We start from the raw sequence: 27,038 nt of genomic DNA, 5'->3' as shown, positions 1-27,038 counted from the left end.
AATTTAAATTTACTAAATATTGTTTCAAATATGTTAACGAATGTAACTTATCGTCAAATGTATCTAAGAATTTTAATATTTTCATTTATCGATATATCGACAAGAAATTAAACACGTACAGCGATAGGATTTAAACAAATATGATACAACGCGAATGAATAGCTGCTGTTCGATATTATTTCTCCAAACGGGTAACGTTTCACGAGTGAGTATGTTTCTTCAAAACTAGAAGAGAAAAAAAAACAATTTTGTTCGTCAGTGGAAAAAATGAAACCAAAAAAAATCGTAAAATGATACCGTAAAATCGAGCGCGTTGAAAAAAATGTAACGTATGTATCTAGCAACAGGAGAAGAGAGAGAGAGAAAGAGAGAGAAGGAGAGAGAAAGAGAGAAGCCAGAAAGTATAGAACACAGAGTTGAAATCGACGATAAGTCAACATAGTTTTAACCGTACGGTACTCGTCATATGCCACAGAGGTACTTAAGCAGAGTCGTATAGCAACGTCGATCTCGATGTAATTACAAAAAGAAATACTGCGACAGCTCGAAATACGTATGACGTTCGACTACTACAAACGATTCATGCTTAAATCGAATATTTACCCAGCAAAACGCAACAACGCGTTATCGTGATCCATCGAAATTAAAATGACGAAGCTATTCGTTCGAGTCGACTTTCGACCCACTCTCCGTGTTCCACAAACCTGATCACTCGAGAAGTTCTTTCTCTTTCTCTCTCCTTCTTTTTGATTCCATCCTATTCTCTTTCCACTTTGTTGAACGTGGATTGATTCGAACTGAAGTCTCTCATATTCGATACACGACCGCATCTCGGATACCGCGAAGGGATCGATCGGCTAAGACTCTACTCGAAAGCGGAAAGAGGAACGAAGAACTCTCGATCCTCGTTGGTGCTTTAACGAGCGACAGAAGAAGACTTGCGGAAAGATCTAAGCTAGCTAAGAGAGGTAGAGAAGGGGGAGAGAAATAGAGGGGAGAGAGGAAGAGAGAGAGAGAGAGAGAGGAAGGGGATTAAGTTAGGAATGGCTTTATTATATCAGAAACTACCGAGAGGAACCAACCTCGACAGCACGAACTACTCGGAAGTGCTGCGACGATTTAGCCGCAACGGCGCCGGATGCATTTAGATGGCGAAATTAGGATTTTTCGTGAACGGCTCTTTTGGAAAGAGAGACCGAGAGAAAGAAGGATAGACGAATTTTTTTTTCTGTACTCTCCTCTCAACCAGATTCCTCGTACTCCCAGAGTGTAATAGAGTAAAACGTTAGAAGCCGCAACGGGTTAATGCTTGAAGATACCTTCAACCTCGACTCCTTTCTAACTACCCCTTTCCAAAACCCCATTCCAATTCCAAGCAGTTTTCGGTCCATCAACGAAGTTGCATCGCGCAATGGTTGCGTCGAACGAGAGAGTGGTAGGTTTAGTAGAGGACTAGCTACTTCGAACGACGTTCCAACGTAATGACGTTTGAAGGTAGTTGGACTTAATGGCGAAATGAGGGCTGCTATCCCTTTCGATATACGTCTTCCTTGCTTACTTCCTTTTTCGGTCGTTGACGTCCTGAAACTTCCCTCATAACACTTTCCCTCTCGACGATCGTCTTTCAGCTATTACTGAATCAGAAATTTCTCTTTTTCCTTTTTTTCTTTTTCTTTTTTATCGCTCGTTTCTTTACCAACTTTTCCCCCTCGAATTTTCTCCATTTCGCTAACTTTACGAAGGAAATACAGTGAGCCGAGAAGAAAGATAGTCGACCTATTCGATGAAAGTCGCGAATCGTTCGAGTTTGTTATTCGGTAACTCTCAAAAATTTGCTCGAATATTTCAATAAAATTATTAAATCTACGATTTCAACGTAGAACTGGATGATATATATCCGTTACGGCGTAACCGAGAGCGTGGCAAGAAGATAACGATGAGTAATTGTGACGGTAACATATAAGCCGACGACGCGATCGAAAATAAGCGATTTTTCCACGTTCTGCGGACTTTTTTTACTCCGAATAAAAAAGTAAAGCTCGTTCGTTTTTCGCGAGATTCTCATTTGTTATCTCTTATAGTACTTCTATTCTCTCTTGCTATACCGAAAGCATTTTCCTGTACTGTTTACACTCGAATGTATCCCCTAGCTCGATGTTTTTGAAGAAAATGAACGTCTTAAACGTTTTTTACACGAGATTTCCACACAATTTTATTCTCAACAGGACGAACAGATATTGATAAAAAGCTGCAATCAACCTTTACGGATAATATAGAAAATTTGATTTCTTCGAACTTGGAATTCCAGAAAATTATAATTTAATAAGTAAACATTTTTAATAAATTCAATCGACATTAAATACCTCCATTTTCAAATATATTAAAATGTAATCTAATCTTGAATTCATAGAATGCAATTTCTTCCGTTATTTTTTTAGCTTTGTCTCCGTCAACATGTTCTGACTGCGAAACGAGTAAACCAGAGACAGAAAAAAAAAGAAAAAGAAGAAAAGAAAATTGAAAGGGACGAATGAAATTCTGAAGAAAATACGGAGGATGTGAAAAGATGGTGCGAGAGATCGATTTCAAAAGGAACGACCGAGAATTCCGAACGCACAGCGAACTCACTCGACTGCATTGCCTCGAATTCGAATGAGTACGTAGTATACATATACCTATGTACATACACATATTCAGAAACACATACATACATACATACATACATACACCCGAAAGAAAAACCACATAAAAGAAGTATACCGTTGTCCAAGAAATGAACCTTCTCGATAGTAGTAACGGCATACCCTTACGTTACACTTACTTTCAAGTCCAAAAGGAAAACCAAAAGACCACTTGGCTTTGCTCACTAGAAATGTACTTGCCCTCTTAACTCACTACAATCCTAACCAAGAGTTATTTATGCTTCAACTTGCAATTTCGTTCGTATCGAAAATATTTTCTCCATTCGGAAAACATCCTTTCTCCAAAGGTAACAAAAAATAAAAAATAGGATTTTTAAAGTTCTCATACTACATCAAAGATTTCCTCTTAACTTTTGTTTACCCTTTATCTTGTTTGATATTTTAAGACGTAAAAATCATACGAAAAGATTCGAAGTCAAAAAACTCTCGACTATGTACTCCGTCTGTCTGTCTATCTCTCTCTCTCTCTCTCTCTCTCTCTCTCTCTCTCTCTCTCTCTCTTTTTATGATAGTAACGGAGCATCTCCTGCATCCGAAATCAAATCGCGTGTCACCGAGACCGAGAGAAATATTTACGGAAGATGTGACGCATTGTCGAGCGGTCTCGACGATATTCGAAAGTACGGCCATTGTGTACCAAAGCAAAATGGAATATTTCCCGACGACCCTTTACTACACCGATATGACAATCATATAACGATCAACATTCCGCTGTAATTTTGAACAATTTCGACAAAATTCTATGATTTTCTTTCAAGAGACATTTTCATTTTAATATGAGGTAATTCACTTAAAAATGTTTACAATTACAAACCCTATTAGTCGACTTTTATTTAGACAGAATATACTGTAAGCTTATTCTACTCAAAAAAGCTATAATTATTTAAATAAAAGCATTTAAAAAATGTTTAATTTAATCTGAAAGGCAAACGAAGAAAAAAAGTTGTTAAGAAATTTGCCACTTAATCAATCAATCCTATCGTTTAACAAATCGTCCTTTACGAAGAAAATAAAATAAATAAAATTATAAAAAATATTGAAATTACAAAAATAATAAATGTACAAAGCACTTGGATAATATATATATGTATGTGTGTGTCGAGGACAAACGTCAACTGGAAGCAACATCGCACAGAAATATTATCGACTCACATCGAGATTACTTCGATGTTACTCGGACCGAGTGGAAAATCAAGCACGATGACCTTCGACATGGCGTCATCCTGAAGAGCTCGAGAAATAAAAAAAAAGTGTTGGGTGAGGTTTGGCATGAGTATCGAGTAAATTCTGTGACGACCCAACGCGAGCATCGAGGGATTTCTCTCACGTACGATGATAACGCCAGAAAATTGAGGGCCGTCGTTAGCGTACTGAGAATATAGGTTAATTCCCAGGTAATATAGAGCGAAACCCGTGAGAACGGAGATGAGAATTCGCAATAAAAATTGTTACATATCGTTTAATGTATTCATATGATACCTCCCAAATTCCGACATCCTAAATTCAACGGCGATACGCTCTATTGAAATTAAAAGCCAAGGGTTTAACAAAAAATCTTAATTTTTTCTAAGATATCGATCGATAAAAATTTTCTTATTCAATTCATTGATTAAGATCTACAATTAAAACTTATTTTCAATCGAAACGCAATTAAATTTCTTATAGAATATACGATAATAAAAGTGTTTATTATAAAACACGACGCTTTAAAATAAAATCAATGAATTATATAAAGTATCAGTTACTCGTAATAAATTTCCTGAAACTTTCCAAGTACGGTTTCCAAGTAGTAACGTTCTTCGTGTATTCAAGTGAACAATATTCTTACGGAAGTACAGAATTTGCGGCATTCGAGGGAAAATGTACGTTACACGTGTTCAGAATACATTCCCACTCTACATGTCGGATGTATTACAACACGTGTACTTTTCCAACATATACAGAATATAGTTACTTCTAAGAAGCACTCTTGCATATATACATATTGTGTATGTATATATACAGAATATACAGAATGTCTCATTTAAAATACTATGGTCAAACATCTTCGATCTTATTGGTTTTATAAACAAATGTATCAAATAAAATTTGCTAAGTTTTCAGAAGGAAATGTAATATTTATCGCAGGTATTTCATAGAGGACACAATTGTTAAGATGCAACAATCGTAACAATTTCTTTTTAATGAAAATCGATATGTTAAACCTCTTGGTATACACGAAAAAAGTCGCCAAGACATTACACACGGACTATATCGTAAACCTTTCAGGATTAGATTTTAAAAGAGTTTCAAAAGTTGGATTAGATCTTTACGCGTACCATAAAAGTTTTCCACAAGAGGAAATCCGGCTGACCTCGACGGACCCTTAGAAAAATATTTCTCGACAATGGTAGAAAGATACTTATTGGAAGATGTCCAAGCACGCGTGAATGCGAATATCGACGTATTACGTAGGGAAAAGGGGATGTAAAAGCGGATCAACCCCTCGTACATATCTACCATCCGTTTCTTTCACCACGTACCGTCGTTAATACCATATTCACGGACTACGTATGAAATCTGTATATTATGAACGTATAAGAATGTTGATAATGAATATCGTTAGTGAATATCTTCGTGGTCATTAATGGCTGAACGAGTCGACGAAGAAGATGTAGAAAATTCAAGCTCGAATTAAATCTATAGCGGAGAGAATTGTAACGTAAGTACTTACTCGATTTCGTTCGTTAAGAGATCGACTCGCTAAGAAAGTAATTAATGCGGTCGTTATCTTTTACTAATTATCAATATCGGTAGATACGTCGTAATAGATGTAATGGAAATTAAGCTCTTTTTGATTTCATATATACATATATAATATAAAATAAGCATCGTATGATAGATATATCGCGAGTACATTCTATTTAACGAACTTAAAGCAGGCACCAGACGAGTACCGATGCAATAAAGTTTACATTGATAAAACAATCGTAAAACGAATAAAATATATGTAACTTGATACAGCATAAAGGGAAAAGCATTTCGTTTTGTATAGACACATAGAGAATACCCAAAAGAGAGTGCACTTTGCGATAGCATAAACTCACGTATACGTAGGTACATATATGTAATACCTTTATGCTCCATGCAACACGTGCAACAATTTATCTCTAATTGCCGTAGAAAGCTTTGCTCGATGCAACATCTCTTCTCTCTTTTCATTATTAGTCATGATTGAATAATCTCGAATTGATAGAGAGAAGCGTAGCTCCGCCATTCGCTTAATCCGAAATGAATTCTATTCTATTCATTTTAAATAAATTCGATTAGAGAAAAAAAAATGCAATTGGTGTGCATTGTGAAAGATTTACATTCAAATCTTTTTTCTTAATTAAATTAGACTAAATTACTAGTATATTATCGAGTAATCACTACGCGTTATCTCGTACTTTTATACAATTTTTTACGGTCGGAAAAATAAAATGCAATGATATTAATAAAAGTGTAAGAAAAGAGTAAGCTTGAAGTAGCAAAGGAAAGCGGAAGAAGCTCGTGGAAAAAGAGATCGGTCCTATGGATTCTCATGAAAAAGTAAGAAAAAGAAAAAAAAAGGAAAAAACAAAAGTAGAAAATGATAGCAATCCAACAAAAGATTCTGAGATTTTGAATGAATCTGAGAATGTGTGTATGTGGCGTAAACTATGCAGATTGCATCTGTAGATTGTATGATCAGAACAGTAACCGGTACACTTCTATCAAGCCGAGTTTCTCAGGTCGACTAAAAGTGAGGCCGAGGACGCGAAGAAGAGAAAGAGAGAAAGCAATGGGATGGGTCGCAAATTTTCAACAGCGGTCTTCAAGAGACTGTATAAGAATGAGAGAGATCCGTAGACGAACGCGATAAGGCACGGAAAGTCGTCTAAGGAGAAAGATCCGTGTCGCGGTGCTGCTGCAAGAAGAACTTTTCGAGTTACGAACGTCCAACTTAACAATACTCATATGAGTTGCACAATAAAACGTTGGGAGTTTAGTGTGTATATATATGTGTGTTGTCTTATTATTTAGGGTGTATATATATTTATGCATAATATGCATTCCCCTCTTATTATAATCTAGTCTTTATTTTATTCTCCTCTTAATCCTGATTAATCCTTTATTCTATTTTTTATATCTAATTATTATAAAGCAATAATGAATTCTGTATATGCCTATGCTGTTTTATTACTTAGAGAACGTACGTATTTATGAAACGAGTCATTCCTCGTTATAATCTACTCTTCTAACAAGCCCATTTGTATATCGTACGAAAGTCAAGTTATTCGGAATTAACTCTAATCCGATGGTATTTCTCTACTCCGTAATTAATTTCACTTTTAATTATAAACGTATATTTTCAACGATATTAGATTTGTTATCACGATAGTAAATGTTGTATATGTAAGGAAAAGTAATAAAGGCTTGAAGTCCTTAAGATTCTATATTGCCTTATTATCATACACTCGATCTTATAGCTTACACTTTCATGCATTGCTTGTACTCTCGATGGCTTGCGCGAAAATGCCGAAAAGAAAAGAACATAGGATATCTTATCATCGCGCCTTTGTTTCTCATTTCCACTGATGTGTCTATTTTGATACGGGTTCTTGTACATTTTTATACACCATTTAACGATAGAAAATGATTTTTGTTATTCTACCGGTCCTACTTGAAGTGATACACGTTCGAGCATAAAACGGATACTTGTAATTTGCAAAATCAGAATAATAACGATTTAAAATCCCCATTTTCGACATCGAGTGATATCGGATATATTTCGATATAGTATTATAAACAGCGACGAGCCAATAAAAAAGGATATGTATAGTTGGAAGGAAATTCGTGGCTGATCGATTCGTACTCTTCCAGCTTTAGAAAATAGAGAAAAAGAAAATGGCTAAAGCTGGTAAAAATCTCTTGAACGATCGTAGGTGCTCATAGCGTTGAAGTGCCGATACAAACGAGCCGGTCATCGCTGGAGTTAAAACGTTCGATGAAGTGAACGATGCGTGGCTCGCTGAGTTAAAGTGGCACGTTTTCAATTTTCTCAATGCACTCGCGAATACCAGCGTATATTCGAAATTCTTTGCAGTATCGTACTATAAAAGATACGCATCGTCGACGATACGCTAGCAGAAATTTATGACCATTCGTACGAGAAATAAGCGAACGTCGAATGAATGAAAAAGCGAAACGACCAATGAGAGAATTCGGATGGTTGAATAAAAATAAGATAGTTTTTTTAACGATTCGCAGAAAAAGAAAAAAAGAAAGAAAAAGAAAGAAAGATAGATAAAACGTTATTTGTGACAAAAAAAGACTAAGCCTGGTGTATAAAGAACAAGTATGAAGTATTAAAATAATTTAAAGATAAATTTTAAAAGTTCTCTATTTTTCGTTAAAACAAACAACATAAAAATAAATCTTGATAGATATAGATCTTACTTTTTAAGTATTAAGTCTAAATCAAATCAAAAAAGGTCGAAGAAAAATAAATCAAAGATAGAGATAGAGATAGGAATAGGGATAGAAAGAGAAATATCGAAAATCGATCATTGAAAATAGAGTAAAGGTAAAGAAAAGAATAAAGAAAAAAAGGAATCGATCGTAACACGCGAGATGTAACGAAGAAGAAATCGAAAAAGCGGGGATCATTTGCAAGGAGAAGATAAAACTCGTTAGCGTGAAAAAAAGGGAATCGAGGATACATTTCATTTTATAAACGGGGCCCGTTCAATGACGTCCTTCGAATCCCATACCTTCTCTTTTTTCTGTCTTTCTTTTCTTTACTTTTTTTTTTTCTTTTTTTACCATTTCCTTCTCCTCCACCTCCTCCTTTTCCTTCTCCTTCTCTTCTCTTCTCTTCTCTTCTCTTCTCTTCTCTTCTCTTCTCTTCTCTTCTCTTCTCTTCTTCCCGCCTCTCAATAGATAGAATACTCTGCGCATACGATTCAATACCATTGAATGGATGTTAAACAGAACGAGCGCGTGCGCGCTTCTATAGATGTAACTCGGAGAAAAAATATATCTAAAAACTTTGAAAGCGAAAATACTCTCTAACGGGAACGTACTCGCGTACATTAACACTGCGAAGCGACCGTCACGTGCACCGCTGCGAAAAGGTTAAGCTTTGTTATGTACTGTAAAATCAAAAAGAAAAAAACAGAAGAAAAGAAAAAGGTACGGCGAAAAACACGGGACTTGCGTGATTTACGCAAAGGGTTTTCCCTCAAAAGAGAAAGAAAGAGAGAGAGAGAGAGAGAGAGAGAGAGAGAGAGAGAGAGAGAGAGAAAGTGAGATAGATAGAACTACGAAACAATGGAATTATATTTACAAAGAAAGAGAGAGAAAAAGGAAGCTACAAAAAAATACTTTGATTATCAAAAAATGCAACTGAAAGAACAGCTTTGAATCTGGATAATGTTTAACTTTATTTCTTTTTTGTATTTTTTATTTCGTTTGCTTTTTTTCAACTTTCCCGCGTATTGCAATGCAAAGTCTATTTTCTTCCAAGCGACTTAATTCTCTCGTTTTAAAGTTTTTTCTCTCTTAACGATATCGCCGCCCATTGTCACTAATCTCATTCGAATTACTCCTTTTTATCATCGACGTTCTTTTTCTCCAGCCTCCACCGCTATCTCCATTCTATTTCTTACGGCTATCTATTTCTTTGTTCTTTTCTTTATACTCTTCAGCTTCTTCCTTTCGCTCTTTAATTCACGTCTGTGTACGCGAAACGCAAGATAATATTTATTGAACTTTAACGAGACGCCGAGTCTGGCCGATATCCGCCGATAAATTCTTCAGACTAAAGTTAGCAGAGTTTGCAGCAAGAAAATCATGAAACTCTAACAGAGAACACGCGTTAACGACGAGTTAATGTATATACTAATACTTTCAGATGTATTAGTATACGTAACAATGGAGTTCGGATAAAGTGAACTCACGTTACGAACAAATGCGTTTCCTATCTTCTTTGGCTCGACTAGCGTAAAATAGATTTACTTTTGAAAAGAAAAGACGGGAGGTGCTCGAGATAAAAAAGAAAATAAAAAATAGTGAAATGAGTTGGCAAGAAGATTAACTGAAGTTATAGGTTTTTCTTATCATTTACTTTAGCCTGTGTGAGTGTCACATTCGTACGAACTCGACACTATCAATCATAAAATATTTAATATTCGCACGATTAACGTCCAAACTTGGACGTTTTCAATTCTAATATCTACGAAAATTCATATCTTCGATACCTTTGTACCTATATAAAACACGTACATATATGTATACGTACGTATATACTACATTTATACATAAGTATGTACATATCTCACATGTGAATTGGAGTGGTAGTACAGTAGCAAGTAGTAAAAGTCAACCACTGGTCAACCAACGATTCACACAGAGACAAATATTCCTACCAAGTCCTACATCTCTCGACGAATAAAGAAATCCACTTTTCAGACTCATCCTAAAACGTTCGAAGGCTATCTGGAAACCAAGTTTCGTCTGCTATTCGTCCATCTGACTTAAACGCTATTGCTCGAGGGTATACGAATGCCTTCTCTCTTTTGTGATCTTACACGAATATCGGAAGAAATATATGATAAAGTATCTTGATCGAATTTTCATTTCTTGAAAAGTACATATGTACATAAAAGCAAGTAATTACATATGCTTATGAGTTATTTTTCGCGTAGTAACATAAATTGTACGTAACTTTCTAAAATAAAAAAGAAGAAAATATTTTCTTATTCGAACGATTTATGATTTACTTCCTCGAAAAAGCAGGGAAAAATTCATAGCAAGAGGATCTTTTTCCTCGAAGAGAAAAGAGAGAAAAAGAGAGAGTGAGAGAGACTAAACAAAAGGGTAAGAAAGAATGATCCTCGGCTCGTAAAAAAGGCGAATCGTGAGATTTAACGCGTCGAAGGAAGGAGCGAAGTTTTATGTTTGTCAAGAGGTACTAGCTAGCTTCTGTGAGATTTTGTCAACGATGCAGAAATTTCGCAACTTCTACATCAAAAGAGGAAAGACAAAAAAATATCATTCTATAAACTCAAAAATATCATGAGTTGTTTAAAAACTTTCGATACGATTTTACGATCAAATTACAAAAAAACACTTCCTTGTTTTACATTATTTATTATTTACTTATTTATTTATTTATTTCTCATCGAATTAATACTTTATATTATCTTCACGTTATACTATCTTCATATACTCTTCATATATCTTTTATGATTCTGATGAACACTTTTTATTATCCTCGAATTATCGTTTGTCGACTTCCTCGGAAGAATCGTCCAAGTCTTCTTGTAATTCGACCAAAGACTATACCGTCCGAACTTGTCATTGAATTTTCCCGAAGGTGTCGTGCTTCTACTAAACTTTCACCGATAAATAATCAGGTTACCCTGGCACTTTACGTTCGAACGATCTACTGTTACGTTACACCGAAGTAAGTAACTTTGTCATTTGGAACGGAAGAAGTGAGTTCGTCCATGCAACACATAGACGATGACCTGTTTGAACTTTGATCTCGATTTAGATATATATCAATCAATAACAGATAAACGTTTGAATGATTAACGAATTATTGGTGTTAATCATACGAAACTCATTTAATCACTCAGTTTATACGCTCGAATTAAATTAATATGTATATATGTAAATATATATATATATATATATATAATGTAACATTTCCATTAATCAAGAATGGGAGATACGACTATCAACGAAAATGCTATTAACGATGATCTCCACATCGTTAATACTATTTTAATAGATAACGAGTATGCATATGCCAATTGCATTTGCAACACGCATGGAATAACCGCAGGTGCGGTTAATGACATAATTATGCGGCGAATATTTTATCGTTTGTAAGCAGACAACCCTGAATATCTAATATGTAGGTATGAATGAAAGTAAATAAAAAAAGGAAACCATAAAAAAAAGAAAGAGAGAGAGAGGGAGAGATGCTATGATCTTTTAATTTATTAAACGAGGATACCTACTCGTCGATCAAGTTCTTCAGCTTCAGCGAATTCTCCTTTCTCGTTGAATCGTTCGAACAAAGGGATATCCTTAATCGAAAACTGATAGCCCGAAGGAGTAGTGGTTATCGCTCGCGCGAATAATTCGTTGATCGACTGGCGATCCATCGAAGGTGCTTTAGAAAGAGAACCCAACGTGACTAGTACGAGCACATCTCTCTTTCTGTCTCCATCTTTATTTATCCCTCTTTATCTCTTTTATCTTTCTCTTTGACTATCTGAATCCCGTTACATTTTTAGTAACTAAAATGATTCAGTGAACGAACTCATATAAATTATCAGTATGAATTTATCCAATGAAATTATTTAATACAATCATCTATCTCTTACGTTTAATGTTCGCTGAAATAAACTTTATCCCAAAAGGCAGTAACGGATCGTCGAAAATACGCAGAGATAATTCCTTTGACGACGCGTTTTCTCTCCAAGGAAATTTTCTCTTTGCCGGATTAAATACGGGAATTTCGTCTCGTTATATGTACATCGTCACGCAATTTTCTATTGTCATCCGCAAGTATCGAACGCTCAATCATTATCAAAATCGAACAACGATAATTTTCCTACGAGATATATATATATATATATATATATATATATATATATATATATATATACGAGTGAAAGAATTCGAAAAAATGTAGACAACATATATACATCCAACAAAGAAGTCTGGTTCATTATTTTTCCGCGTAAATAGAAATTGCCTGAATGAAATACCTTTTGTAGGAAGCTGAAATATTTAAAATTTCACTTTATGTTAACATTCATCTCTTCATATAAGTAAACATTCTGTGAGCGTCCTATTTTTCATTTTTCTTTTTCTCTTTCCCTTTTAATTACCACTTACGTGAAATTAGGAAACGCTGTATCTTTTTTTCAAACCCTTTGTTACATTTCAATTGCAACTAAACTACGAACATTCGTTCGTTTTTACCTAAGATGTTTGAGAAAGAAATCATTTAAAATATTAAATGTGTTTCTTGTTTAAAACGAGGAATGAAAAAAATATATGAAAATCCGTGAAATATTTAAGAAAAATGTCAAAATCTGATTTTTTAACAAGAAATCAATATATTTATTTACATAACGAAAAATCTATTTTTTTGGTGTTTAAATTTTGATTGAATTATTCTTTTTTCAAAAGAAATCGAAGGGCACGAAATTGAGAGTAGATCGAGGAGACTATTTGGATATATCTGAAATATAGACGGACATGTATTACTAGCGAATAGAAATTGATCTCATGCTCAATCTTTTCCATCGAGAATTTCTTAAATCTATTCAAGAAGAAACGTTTTACATATCGCGAAAGAAATACTATAAAGAGAGTTATGATTATGTATTGGATACATATATATCGGAATAGGCCTTGGTGTTCTCCACCGAAGTCTATTCTCCTCCGTCGTCTATTATCGATGCATAATTTACTTCGCTCTTTATTTATCACATTACCATTATCATTATCTACAATTATTTTAAAAGTTGAAATTCTCGATAACGAGAAAAAACTCGATGCTCTATTTTCGACTTCTTTCAAATGATAAGAACAAAATCTTCTCTATCTACTCTATTTGATAGCGTCCGTTAATCCAACTTGGTCGCTTCGCTCTCTTTTGAAGATGGCCCAAAGGGATTCGAAAGATTCCTTTCAAACTCACATTTATATATTCATATATGAGAAAAAGTTTAAGAGAAAAAAGGGACGATCTTGTATCAATATGATGTACAAAAAAATATACATATATCTATATATTCAAATATAATTTGATTTGCAATAATTTTTGAAACGAACTAATCGACAGATAATTAATTCCGCATAATTTGTATGGTACTGTAATACTTCCGTGAAAATATTGAATAGTATTGAATAATTTCAATCTCTAAATAATTCAAAGAGTATCTACATATTATTTTGAGTGCACATATAACGTGTTTTGTTCAAATCGTTGTCGTAAACTAATTCAGCATTACGAACTAAACGTCGGCGATATATCATTTTAATGCGTATCGCTTTAAACTGGCTATCCCATTGCGATTCGCGTTCTCGTTGGTTCTTTGTTAAAATATAACGATCTCGGAATACGTCATAATATTCGGTTTTATCGAAATTCGATGAATCCCTGGCAATATGCCTACGCGGTAAATAAATGGGCCGAGTGACCCAACAAAACACGGCTTTCACCTCGCAAAGAAATACGATCTACTTCCGGCCGATGTTAGAGAAAGATAAAATTTTAAGAACGAACTTGCAATTAACGCTCCGTCCTTATATCCGTAAGTATCTTTTCTTCTTTTAAAAGAAACAATGTACATGATGATGCTTTCTCGTAACAAAGAAGAAAAAAGTTCATGAGACTTTCAAGGCGGACATCAAGCTGAAATTTATTATAAATAGAAACGATCTTAAAATATTTTTCCAGCGACCCTTTCTTATTCAAGTGATATTTAAAAGAATCGAAACGTAATATCAAACATGTAGTTATGTTCTTTACTCAAATTATGCATACGAAATAGCGATGAACCAAAATTAAATCTAACCTCTCAAGAAATATAACATCGTATTATATATTAAAGAACGCGTTTCAAACATGAAACTTTATTCTTACAACTAAAGATACGATATTTCTCAAGGTCATGTCCTATACTCGTACTATTTTATAATACCTTAATCACCGCGCGAGTTTGACGAGAAAAAAGGAAAAAGGAGGAGGAAGAAGAAGATGAGGAGAAGAAAAGAACTTGTACTTCGAGGATGACACTCAAGGTCGCGGCCGTAAAAGCTCGAAGCTCTTGAAGCGTTGCTTTTACCGAATCTTGGCACGTACCCCCTGAAGAGAAGAGAGACCGTATAGTTTGGCTGGTCCACAAAAGACGAAACAACTTCCGGCAGTCAGAAGATCTTTTGGAAATTTTTTTCTTTCTCTCTCTCTGTCTCCCTAATGGTATCCTTTCAGTCTTATCCGAACCTATCCTATAGTTCTTGTCTCTTGAAAATTTGTTGAGTTCTGCTTGAACGAACACAGTATCCGTACTTCTTAAAGCTCATAAGCAAATCCTGCAGAAGATCCAACGAATAAGAAAAAAAGTTATGAGCGACGTTTATAGAAGCAGCCCTTCTCCTCCTTCTTTTCTTCTTATTTTCTCTTTCTTTCTTTTTCTCTCTCTCCCCCCTCTCTCTCCCTCTCTTTCTTTCTCCTTTCCTTCTCCTTCGTTTCTTCTTTTCACGCACAGCTTTTAAGCTCCGAAAATCCGTACTTCTCGATCGATCACACGCACACAGAGGATCTAACAATTTCAAAACCCTTTATCTCCTTCCACTTGATCTCCTTCATCTCATTCCTTCCTCCTCCGTTGTTCGCAAATCGCGACGCATTTCACCCAAGAAATAAAGAATGAAAAAAGAGAAAAAAGATAAGAATATAAAGAATAGATCGATGGATCGAACGAAGAAAAATCCTTTTTCTTTTCTTTATATCACTGAGACATGGAAGACAACACCTTGTATCGTTTTTCGATTGAAACCAAACATGAAGAAAAAAAAAGACATAAGGGAGAAAAAAAGAGAAAGAGAGAAAGAGAGAGAGAGAGAGAGAAAGAGAAAAAAGGTAAAGACGACGGCACGAGAGAGACGAAGGGACAAAGAAGGAGAAGCGTCGCGACGACGCGGAGGCTGACGACGCACTGACTGGCCGACTCTCGCGCTGCACCCGAAAGAGCAGCCGTTCTCCTATCTCTCTCTCTCTCTCTCTCTCTCTCTCTCTCTCTCTCTCTCTCTCTCTCTCTCTCTCTCTACTCTCCTCTTTTCTCCTCTCTTCTCCTCTCTCCTAACGATACCACACTAACACGATCTCGTCGGTGCCAAAATTCGTACGCCCACGCGTTCCTTTCGTGACCATCCTTTGCGATATGTATATTCTTATCTTTTCTTCTTACTTTTTTTTACTTGCTTTTTTTCTTATGTATGGTATATGTATACACACACATATACATATAGACATATACTACTCAAGTTCGAAACGATCTTCGCGAAACCCGTGTCTCTGACACACTTTCCTATCAACGGAACGACCCTTCGATCATTACGAGATAAAGGAAAAGGAACATGTTCCCTTTTCTATTCGCTCGAAACGAGGTTTCCTCCGATGTTTTCCTCTAATTAAGATCATAAACAAGCTGGACCTTCAACCCGTATAATAGCAAGTTCTTTAGTAAATGACTGTCTATTTCCAAAGAGCAATGCTTAAATGCTATTGTCAATTTAGACACTCTGAAAAAAATGTGTAACATTAAAGGAATTAGCCAGGGATAAAATAATTAAAAAATTTTTGTAAATCATCTTTGAAAAGAATCTTAGCATTTTCTTATTTTGTTTGCGGTATTGTCCCTCCATGTCACAAGGAGAAACAATGATAGATGATATAAAGAATGCACCATGCGAGACAACATGCACCATCATGAGAAATATAACAAATCCTTAGTGAGATGCATCACCACTACTATGACACAACCATTATAAACATTTAACTATTTGTTAGTCCGAGAGTAATGTACTTTATTTCGTGCATCATTAATATTAGCGATACACCTATCGTGAGATACACAGCTTGAGAAACAACGATAATAAATTAATATTTTACCACATCTAGGAATTCTATTTCAATTGAATTATAATCAAAGACTAAGGAATACTGGTATTCGATATATATTTAATAAAAATATCTTATTCCTACTTCGAACAAAATTTGATACACCCGTTTTTATGGTTTCCTATTATATTTCCTAGCTAAATTCCTGAGTTTAACGAAACATTATTATTAATTATTCTTCATAAAACTGAATCATGTTACTCTATTAAGAATCAATGCTCCTAATTTCTCTAGATTCTTTCAAACTAACGTGTCATTAATTCGCTGAAACAGATATAGAAGAATAGAATCGGATAATTCCAATTATCCGAACTAATTGAAACTTCGAACTGACCAGATAATCGATTTTCTCGGTCAATCGAATAATTATGTTCTTCATGTTCTTTCACCAACTAACCTTTACTCTCACCCTTTACGAGCTATGTATTAAAGTTGAGAAGGTTCGACGACTGATTTTAAGAAAGAGATAGAAAGAGAAATAGAAAAAGAAATAGACAGTGAAAGAAAAGAGTATGAAAGAGATCAACGTGGGACGTTTTTCACTCGCTGATCTCCCTTCCTTCATGGATTACAGTTGACTCCGATGAGATTAAGGAAAATCCAGACAGCGTCTCTTCATTTCCATCGTACGGAAAATAAACGAAAACTGTCCACTAGCTACAGTACTTTCTTTCGACGGAATTATAGCTGTTTATTCAAGTTATCTTTTATAGGCCAAGTCAAAGAACACGAAGATCCTTTCTACGAAAATATACCAAATAAAATCTGTTTTTCCGGACAGTTACGCTGATTTTCAAAAAAAAAAGAACTTTATAATTAATTTTCATCCATCTTTTATTGAATTTTTTTGAAATACACAACATTTACATTCGAGCTAATTTCTAATTATTTATATTCAAATATAAAAAATTATCGAAATATCGAATTGCACACTGTACATTGATTATATATATTTTCACTTTCTTTAAATCCGATCCATGCCAGATAATTGAAAATTGAAAAATGTTCGTATATAATTCTCAGAATTTCTTTAAAAGAAAAAAAAAAACAATTTTTATTTCCGATAGGATGCGGATAACCAGAATGTGAAGAAGTTCCATGCCATCGTCTTGCACCTAACTTCCTATCTGTTGCTTCCACTTCGACGTCTACTCTATAACAGGTCACCTAATGCGATATTCTACGACGTAGAAACTGAAAGACCATCACCTTTTATCCAAAACACGCACATGAACACATAGAAACAAACTTATCTGCATAGTACACACACATATGATCCGGATTACCCTCGAAAATCTTAGTACTGGTATACCTAACGTATCGAAGTAACCCGGTTACTTCGCCGCTCGATTTCGATTTCTATTTCACGACTCCACCTCTTTTCTTATTCCTCTTCCCCTCTGCTCTATGCCCTCCCGGAGTACTTATCCACCCTCTCTCATTTCACACTCTAGTCTGCCTATATAGCTATATATGTATGTATATATGTATCTCTCTTTCTCTCTCTTCCCCGCTCGATCCAAGCCAAGAGTTCGACAACATCGAGAAAGTTTGAGAGGCTTCGTAGAAGCCTCTGCGAATTCTGTAAAACGACAGTCAGCTCGTGGCTGTTCGACGGCAACCGTGTTGTCTCTCTTTTTCTGTGTTCCTTTTTATGTCTCTCTTGTCAGTCACGATCAGGACATTCGAGCAGAAACGCCAACGAGGAGGAAAACGTCCGACCGGAAAATGGCCGTGATCCATGGCACGTACACTATTCTCGTTTATTGTCCCTTTCTATTTTATTTTTCTATTCTTTTCAATGTATTTAATTCCAACTATCATTTTGTCGTTCATTCATCTACAAGTATTGAACATATTTTTCCACGCGATTCGTTGTAAATTCGTCGTATAACAAATTCATCTTATTTGTCAATTTTTTGATCTTTTCTCTCCTGTGTTCTACAGACCTTTTTCCACTTGTACGTTTCTTTAAAGTTTCTTTATTTCCCCGCACTGCGGACAAATCCAATTTTCGCGAAAGATACGCCAAGGAGACTTCGAACGGCAAACTCGCGATGAAAACAGAATCAACGCGAAAGAGAAACGGACGATAAGGAAACTTTCATCGCTCTTCAACCGAATAAGAAAAAGGTCGAGGATCTAGCGAACTATTTTATCCATCGACGGTGATCTCACGTTGGCGTTTATTTTTGACGATTAATTCGATCTATTTTTAAGGCTTCAAAATTTTCTATTTTCCTACATTTTTCTCGATAATAACGATAAAGGAAAAAACGGAAATATATGAAAAATTTTAACGTGATGTTATATACAAATATTTGCTTTAAATTCGTATTATAAAATTTAATAAAAACATTGGCTAGAATTTTATTAAAAACATTCAATCTTTCGATTATTATTTCATCGAATCGTTATCAATTAACAAAATCATAAAAATACAAACGAGATACACGTAATAATCAAATTTTTCAGAAATCCTCCTCATTATCGTCACGATCTCGAACGTTCAGACACAGGATGATTCAATAGTAGAAATCGACAATCCCGAAGACAATTGTACCACCGATAGCATCGTTATTCTAAATGTCTCAAGCGAAAACCAACGAGGACAACTCGATGCTATGATGGATGTACTGGTAGAAGATGCTACGAAAAACGGTACCAATGTATCTCACTTCTGGACTCCGTCAATTGTAAAGGATTGGGAAGAACAGGCGCCAAAACTAAATTTCCCTAAAACAATTTCCGAAGAACGCTTCAAGATGGCTACTCTACATCTTGACCAAGCACCATTTGTTTTTAATTTTCTACGAAACGTTTTCTATCTCATTCATCCTTACGACATACCGATCGGTAAAGTACAACACATGTTAACATCATTCGAAAATATTTTTCATTTTGTATTAACTTTAAAAATAATCGAAATGCATTCGTATATAGCTAGACAAATAAGCTACAAAACGAAAATATTTTCTACTAGCGTAAAAATAAAAAATATATATATATATATACGCACACTACACGAGATCGGAATGATAATGAAAAACTTTAACGCAGCAATTTCATATTCTACGCTCTCCACTTTCTATCAGAAATCGCATCTCGAGATATTTTAATTTTAAACTTGGATCTTACCTAGAGACAGAAAGAGAAAGAAAGAGATATATAAAAAGATATTTTACCGTAGCTTCTCTCGATCGACGCTTTAATTCTCTCCCAACGTTCCATTACGGAAAGCGCGTATAGTACATGCATACAGATGACTCGATAAATAAATTCGAATGCAATCGTATCCCACTATTACGGTTCGTTTGCAATTATATATGCTCATACGCATTGCTTTAGCCGTTGCTGTAGAATGGGAGGATTATGAACATCGATCGTACGCGAAATACTTTATCTACTTTTATATCAATCAGGAAAATAGATTTTCCACAAATATTATGACCGTAAAAAGCAATAATATATATATATATATATATATATATATATATATATATATATATATATATGTATGTATGTATGTATGTATGTATGTATGTATGTATGTATGTATACATATAGACAAATAAATATTCTAAACATTTAAGTTCTCTACATAATGTGATAAAATATTATCTTCACATAATTCAAACAACTTCTCCATCGTGTACGAACTCTCTTCTAAGAACTTGTGTGTACGTGTGTATGCATGTATGTATGTATGTATATATATATATATATATATATATATATATATCTTCGAAAGAAAAATATTTCGAATGCAAACGCTAGAAACTGACTCACTCCTGTCTATTATCATTATAGATTTATAGAACTTAAAATAGTTCATGTCTCTTCGCAGGTCTATTGATAGAAGCGATAGAGAACCGTATTACTACTTCCAAATTAATATCTGAGGTAAGTAGATTCTTGTCCTATATGAAATATGATTCATCAAAGATATTGACGAGAACGTCATGTAGAGAAGTAAAGAGAAAAGAGAGAGAGAAAGAGAAAAAAAGAAAAGAGAGAGAGAAAGAGAAAAAGAGAAAGAGAGAGAGAGAGAGAAGAGGGAGAGAGACATAAAATTTCGCATATTCTCGTCATTTCAAGAACGAAAAGCGATTTTGTCGATCGTCAACGTCAAGATGTATAAAAACCTTATGTTACGTAATACGTCAATGATAATTTTAATGATGATTGCAGTCGATGCACATCGAAGCGATATTCTTAGCGACAGTCGGTGTCTGCTGCATCATGGCCTGCATAGTACCTGGCACAGAACTCTGGTTCGCTTGTCGTCCAATTAGAGAGGATTACAAACCCTGCCGGCATCCGGAGGTCCTCGCATTTCTTCTTGCAGCTTTTGTCTTCGTACTCGGGTATGTCGAAGGAACCATATTCATTTTAAAGATATCCTGGGAAAGGGAGAGAGAGAGAGTTCGTCGTCCTTTATGGAAACGAATTTCTCTCGATCCCTTCTCTCTTACCCCATTCTCTCAGCAAATCTGCAATCAATGAAGAGGAATGGATTCAAATCAATTTCATCCATCTGCATCTATTCTATCATCTACGTTTTTCTCTCTTTTTCTCTCTTTGTATTTGCCTTTCTTTATCTACGTATATAGAGCGTAACTATAATTCTATTATTTATAAAAAGAATACTTATGTATAATCTTTTGGTATTTATTAAAATAAGAAACTTCGATCAATATCTATCTATGGTTATATATAGAACAAATAACGTGAATCAATTTCGGGTCTGTCCCAACACGATAAGAGTATATATCTCTACGTCCGAAAGTTTTCGATTTAACCAAGTTTTCTCGCCGGGCATTCAATTTTGCTTTTGCGAAAGGAACTACTAGTAAAAGAGAAACATAAAGAGAAAAACGAGGAAAGGAGCAAGGAAGAAAGGAGAAGCAATTTACCTGTAGCAGACTCGAGCTAGTAGATAGGCTCTTAACGTTTCGCCATCGAACGATACAACCTTCGATACAATTTCCACAGGTCGTGCATGGTCACCATGATGGTCTGCAACGAGGCCGCAAGAGCTGGAATCGAGAAGCTTCCCATGGTAGTGGAAACGGCATTGCAGGATCTCGACGACTATCATCAAGATACAACGACGCAACTACGGAAATGTCTCACGAGAAGTCTCGATGTCGCAAGTGAGGCCATACTCGCGGATTTGGACAGTGAGTAATATAAAAATTAATAAAACAAAATCTCAAATTTTATTCCCGATTGTTCTTTGATGTAAACATGATCGAGTTAAATAATCAAAATATGTGACAATTCTACATGAATCCAAAAGCAGCACTCTTCATTCCTGAGTAGAAACCATACCCTGCGTCTTGCCCGAACCCTATCTGTTCAAAATTAAATTTCACACATTCGCACATAAAATTATGCTACCTGCCTACCTATTGCCTATATTTAAAAAGAGCAAAGCATTCACACCAACACATTCATTCTAGGATTCTCTCACATTCCGCCAAGATGCAAAAACTTGCACTAAGTGTAGTCGACTGTCATGACTAATGATTATTGCATAATATAACTAAAACAAAAGTTTTAATATATATCAATATATATTCATACTCAAGATTATTATCATTTTTACATCAAATGTGATTTTTTATGTGTACTTAACAAAGCGAGAAAATTTATCATCATTAGCGCAAATGACAGTCTCTGAATGAAGGAATTAAAAAATAAACACATATTGTTTTTCACTCTTGGTGTAACCTTAGTAACATTTGGTTATACGCAGAGATGAAAACACAAAAATAGCAGGGTGGGAGAAACGGGGATTAATACATTAGTTATTAAAAATCCTAAGCTGACATTTGATTGACTTATTTTAGGGCCTACGGGCTCTGATTTTATAAGTTTCTTTACTTTTTAATAATGACTTTACTTGATTTTTTCCTCCAAAACTAATGACAAAATCATCGTAGTATTTGTTTTTTTTTATAGTATATGTTTGCAACAACTTAAAGAAATTCTTTTCCAATGGGTTTACAAGTATTTATGTCATAAATTTTCACTATAACAAATTTTTATCCAATTTGGTGATCAAAAGCTCATTCGAAATATGAAGATTTTTTACGCGATATCCTTTCAGATTTTCGAAACAAACTTCTATTTATGTAAAAATTACTTTCGAAAATTATTTATTATTAGACATGATTTTTCCAAAGAAAATAACATTTTTCAAAAATCTGAAGAAATATATATATAGGACAATTATAAATTAAGGGATTAGGGGTTGAATATCATCTTTATTAGAAATTATAGGAAAAAAAAAAAAGTATATTAAGAAGTTTCATGACTTCATATGTCAAATATTTTAAATATATGAAATAAAACACCCGACTTCTAATTAAACAGAAAATTTAATGATTTTTAATATTTCTTATGAAAGTTTTAATTTTCTTAATTCATGAGAATTTCCTTAAAAAATTATCAAACAGGTACAGATTTAAAGTTAATAAGTAAGAGATAAATTCCATTGAGACAAAAGAAATGAACAATAACAAAATCGTCATAGAATGTAGTAAATTTTGATTGAATTTAAATGCAGCCATTAGCTCGACAGTACTTGCGTTATTTACATTTATCATATATCGCAAGTAATATCGATTTCCAGGTCTCACCACTTGGAGGTTGCTGCATACGGAGACCCGCGGGCTATGACTCTACTACTAATGCCAAATATTTTAAAATCAATGATATAGAATCATTATTATTACATTTTCAATAAAAATTATTATAATTTGGAAAAAACAAAATCAATCGCGAAACGAATCTAAATTTTTGTCTAATCAATTAAGATCAGACGAAAATTTATGAATTCGTTTAATATCGACCTACCTACCCGATAAACGCGAGGAAATATGATGAAACTGAAAATAAAACACATTAATGATTACTAAGCCCATGGCCTATAAACATTATATAAAGATTATTTAAGTACTTTATTATTAGATAATGAAAATACATAATACTATTATACAATAAATCAGTCCCCTGTAAACAATAAATATAAAACATTTAAATCTTTGGACAATTAAAAAAAAAATTTTTTAAATAATGTGTGAGATCTATGTAATAAATCAGCAGTCACCTATAAACAAAAAACATTTCATAATTAGACAAGGAGCCATCGAAATAATATGCGAACTTCATATAATGAATCAGCAGGCATCTGTGAACATAAAACATCTAAATCGTTTCATAATTAAAAAGAAGGAAGCAATCGAAAAAGATGCGAATTTTATAATAAATCAGCAGTCATCTGTGAACATAAAACATCAAAAACATTTTATAACTAAACAAGAAATAATTAAAATCTGCAATATATATATATATATATATATATATATAATATATGTATATATATAATATATACATATATAATGCAATATATATATATAATATAAAACAAATATGCAAATTTTATGTAATGAAAAAACAACCTGTGGATATAAGAACATTATAATTTCATTACTTTCTGAAAATAAAACACATTGCAATGAAAATTATTTTACATACACACACACATGGAAAAACAATCAACAGAAAAAGAACAAACCAACGAAGAGTCGAATTCAATCTTGCCAATTTAAATGATATTCCCTGAAACAGAAAACAGAAAATAGATTAAAAAATTTTGGAATATTTCTAATGAATAAAAAAAAATAATTCATCCTTCGTTGCCTTCTGTTTTTTATAATTCCAATTCTTCTTTGTTGTATCAAAGTCTTCAATAATTAATCTACATTATTACTTCGTTTTGAGTTTTTGTCAATTAGAGGATCCAAAAAGCCTGAAACATAAATCTATTTTACATAATGCATTCATAATCTTTATCAATTTATTTTTTTGTCATATAATATGATTATATGACAAATCTTGAAATTTCAACGGTGCTGTTAATGCCCACTAATATATAAAAGGATATTCTTCAAAATTTAATCTTGAAACGTGCAAATGGAACTTCTCTGTAACAGAAAATTATATAAAAGGGCATGTGTGGAAAGACAAAATTATATCTACAATCTATGGGCAAATATTTTCATAATTTTGGTAATTTAATAAATAAAAAATTTTATAGATACATTTTTTGCCATAGATTGTAATGCTGAAATAAAAAAAAAAAAGATAAGTATTAAAATGGCCATAAAATTGGCACTGAATATATCGAATTCTCGATGCATTAGAAAACCTGTTTTACATTAAACAAATAAAAATTTTTTTAAATGATTCTAAAAAACGATTCTAATATATTCCTGTTTACAAATAAAAATATGAAGTAGATTTTATGCACAAATACATGTATATATACATGTGTATATATATATATATAGAAATATATGGAAATATATAAAAAGAAAGAATTGCATAATAAATTGTCAATTGTTTAATACAAAACAAACATATATTGTAAATTATTCAAGATACGTTATAAAAAAAGAAAAACAAATTGTGAATATTTCACAATATTTAAGAATTAACCCACGTTAAAAAAAAAAGAAAAAGAAAAGATAAAAAAGAAAGAGAGCAAACTGCACCTTGCGTCGTATTACAGAATGCATACACAATTTTGTATACCGCCATAAGCATATCTATAACGAGATCAGATCTATATTTAATCGATAGATTACATATATCTTACATTATTACGGTTATGCTAACGCGAAGTATGCAGTTACATCGAGTCAAATGCACATATTATATTATTTATATATGACACTTTCTTATCTATTAAATTATAAAAAATATAATACAACTTCACAATTTTAAAATCATGTATTTTGTATATGTATATAAAATAGTAATGAAATATAAAATTTGAAAGAGAAAAATAAGATTAGATAGAAAAATATTATATATATTAGAGACAAAATGGTTCTAATATATTCCTGTATATTATTCTTACAAATTTATTTCATGAATTTATTTTATGGCCACTACTTGCTTTAATAAATCCTAACATTCCTAGCTACCTCAAATCTTATAGATTTTTAATCAGAATAATTAGAATCTATATAAGATGATGATTATATTCATACAAGATATGTAAAATGACTCTTACAATAACTGAGCCGTTCTAACATCTTGTGAAAAAAAACTATGTTGGCATTGCATAAAATATATATATATATATATATATATATATATATAAATATATAATCATCAAAAGTGAATATATATAAAAAAGATTCAAAAAGAATTAGTGATTTACTAATAATCATATAAAAAAAATTAGGAATTATTCTGAAATAAAGATCTACATGTTTGAGTATCCAGGTGCATTCCTGAATGCAAACCTGTCCCTGAACTATTTTCGCCCACACTCCTGAGTGTGGAACAGCTTTTTCATTCGTTTCATTTATATACCAAGTCTTATGCACTTTTATTCCAAAAAATAATCATATTTCTTTAACTTATGCACAAACATTTATTAAAACATTATCATTCACTATTCCCTTTTCGTATTTCTTATAAGCCTTTCATATATATGTTTATATACAATAAAAATATCCTTTCTTTATATCTCTCAACTCTTTCATTTAATAATCATGTTTAAATCAAATAATTTGGAATAAAGGTGTATAACCTTGACATATTTTGTGCACTCCTGAGTGCAAGGCTGTTATTTTTATATCATAACGCTCGCTTAGCAAGATTTATACATTTCTAATTAGAATGATACAAATTTTCTTTTCATTCACTTGCACTCTATTTAAATATAAATACCTTATTATATTAGGAGGAGTATGATATAATCTTCGTTTACTATTAAATAAATATTATTTCTTTAAAAAATAAAATAAGACTGGAATATTTATTTATTATATACTTTCATAAGTGCATTTTCATTTTGATCATTCAAAACGAGAAATGTATACCCTTACTATAATATGTTCATCTGCATTCCTGAATGCAGGCATGTACTTACTGTAACCTATCATATGCACTCCTGAGTGCAGGCAAGCCATTTCAATCGTTTCATTTATATACCAAGACTTATGCATTTTTATTCCAAAAAATAATCATATTTCTCCCACAGACATATATATAAATATTTCTTAATAATCATCATATCATTCATTATATCCCCTTAACATTTCTTATGAAACTTTCATATACATATGTATATGTATAATAAAAATACTCTCTCTCTCTCTCTTTCTCTCTCCACCATATATATATATACTTAGTAATTCTCTCATTTAATATTCATTTGTTGATAACTTTGGAATAAAGATGTATACCCTTGACATATTTTAATATGCACTCCTGAGTGCTGGCTGCCATTTATGTAACTTTATTCATCCAGCAAGACTCATATATTTCTTATTAGAATGATTCAAATTTTCTTTTAATTCATTTGCACCATTTAATTATCATTCAGTTATTATATACGGAATAATATAAAATTTCATTTCTTTATTGTTATATAAGTTTGATATGTTGAAAAAAAATATTACCAGAAATTGACGTATTTATATATTTCTTCGTTAAATATCCTTATTAGTGCATTCATTCGTTTATCGTTGATCATTCCAAATGTGAAATATATATCCTTACTATAATATGTTCATTTGCATTCCTGAATGCAA

General features: G+C 33.1%; 2 protein-coding genes across 11 annotated transcripts in view; one reads left to right on the top strand and one right to left on the bottom strand.

Annotated features, from left to right (window-relative positions):
• Positions 1–21,464, bottom strand: part of LOC122629270 (trace amine-associated receptor 9) — a 59,865-nt gene extending 38,401 nt beyond the window's left edge. For 2 of the 10 annotated variants that reach the window (XM_043812499.1, XM_043812500.1), the window contains exon 1: positions 14,599–15,353. The gene's annotated coding sequence lies outside the window, so the exon portion shown is untranslated. Of the gene's footprint in view, positions 1–603; positions 625–11,734; positions 11,978–14,518; positions 14,537–14,598; positions 15,356–20,677; positions 20,913–21,335 lie in introns of those variants that run through there. The other 8 variants (XM_043812501.1, XM_043812502.1, XM_043812510.1 and 5 more) reach the window with 8 other exon arrangements.
• The window catches only part of LOC122629266 (prominin-1-A), a 25,802-nt gene continuing 16,798 nt past the window's right edge, over positions 18,035–27,038 (top strand). Inside the window, exons 1-5 of the mRNA XM_043812487.1 lie at positions 18,035–18,163; positions 18,895–19,275; positions 20,267–20,322; positions 20,611–20,786; positions 21,415–21,602. Coding sequence (XP_043668422.1) covers positions 18,148–18,163; positions 18,895–19,275; positions 20,267–20,322; positions 20,611–20,786; positions 21,415–21,602 — 817 coding nt within the window. The 5' untranslated portion in view covers positions 18,035–18,147. The remainder of the gene's footprint in view (positions 18,164–18,894; positions 19,276–20,266; positions 20,323–20,610; positions 20,787–21,414; positions 21,603–27,038) is intronic.

Source organism: Vespula pensylvanica, chromosome 5 (assembly GCF_014466175.1).
Source record: "Vespula pensylvanica isolate Volc-1 chromosome 5, ASM1446617v1, whole genome shotgun sequence".
NCBI lineage: Eukaryota > Metazoa > Arthropoda > Insecta > Hymenoptera > Vespidae > Vespula > Vespula pensylvanica.
Note: the sequence above shows the minus strand (reverse complement) of the source record. Positions and strands in the feature narration are given on the sequence as shown.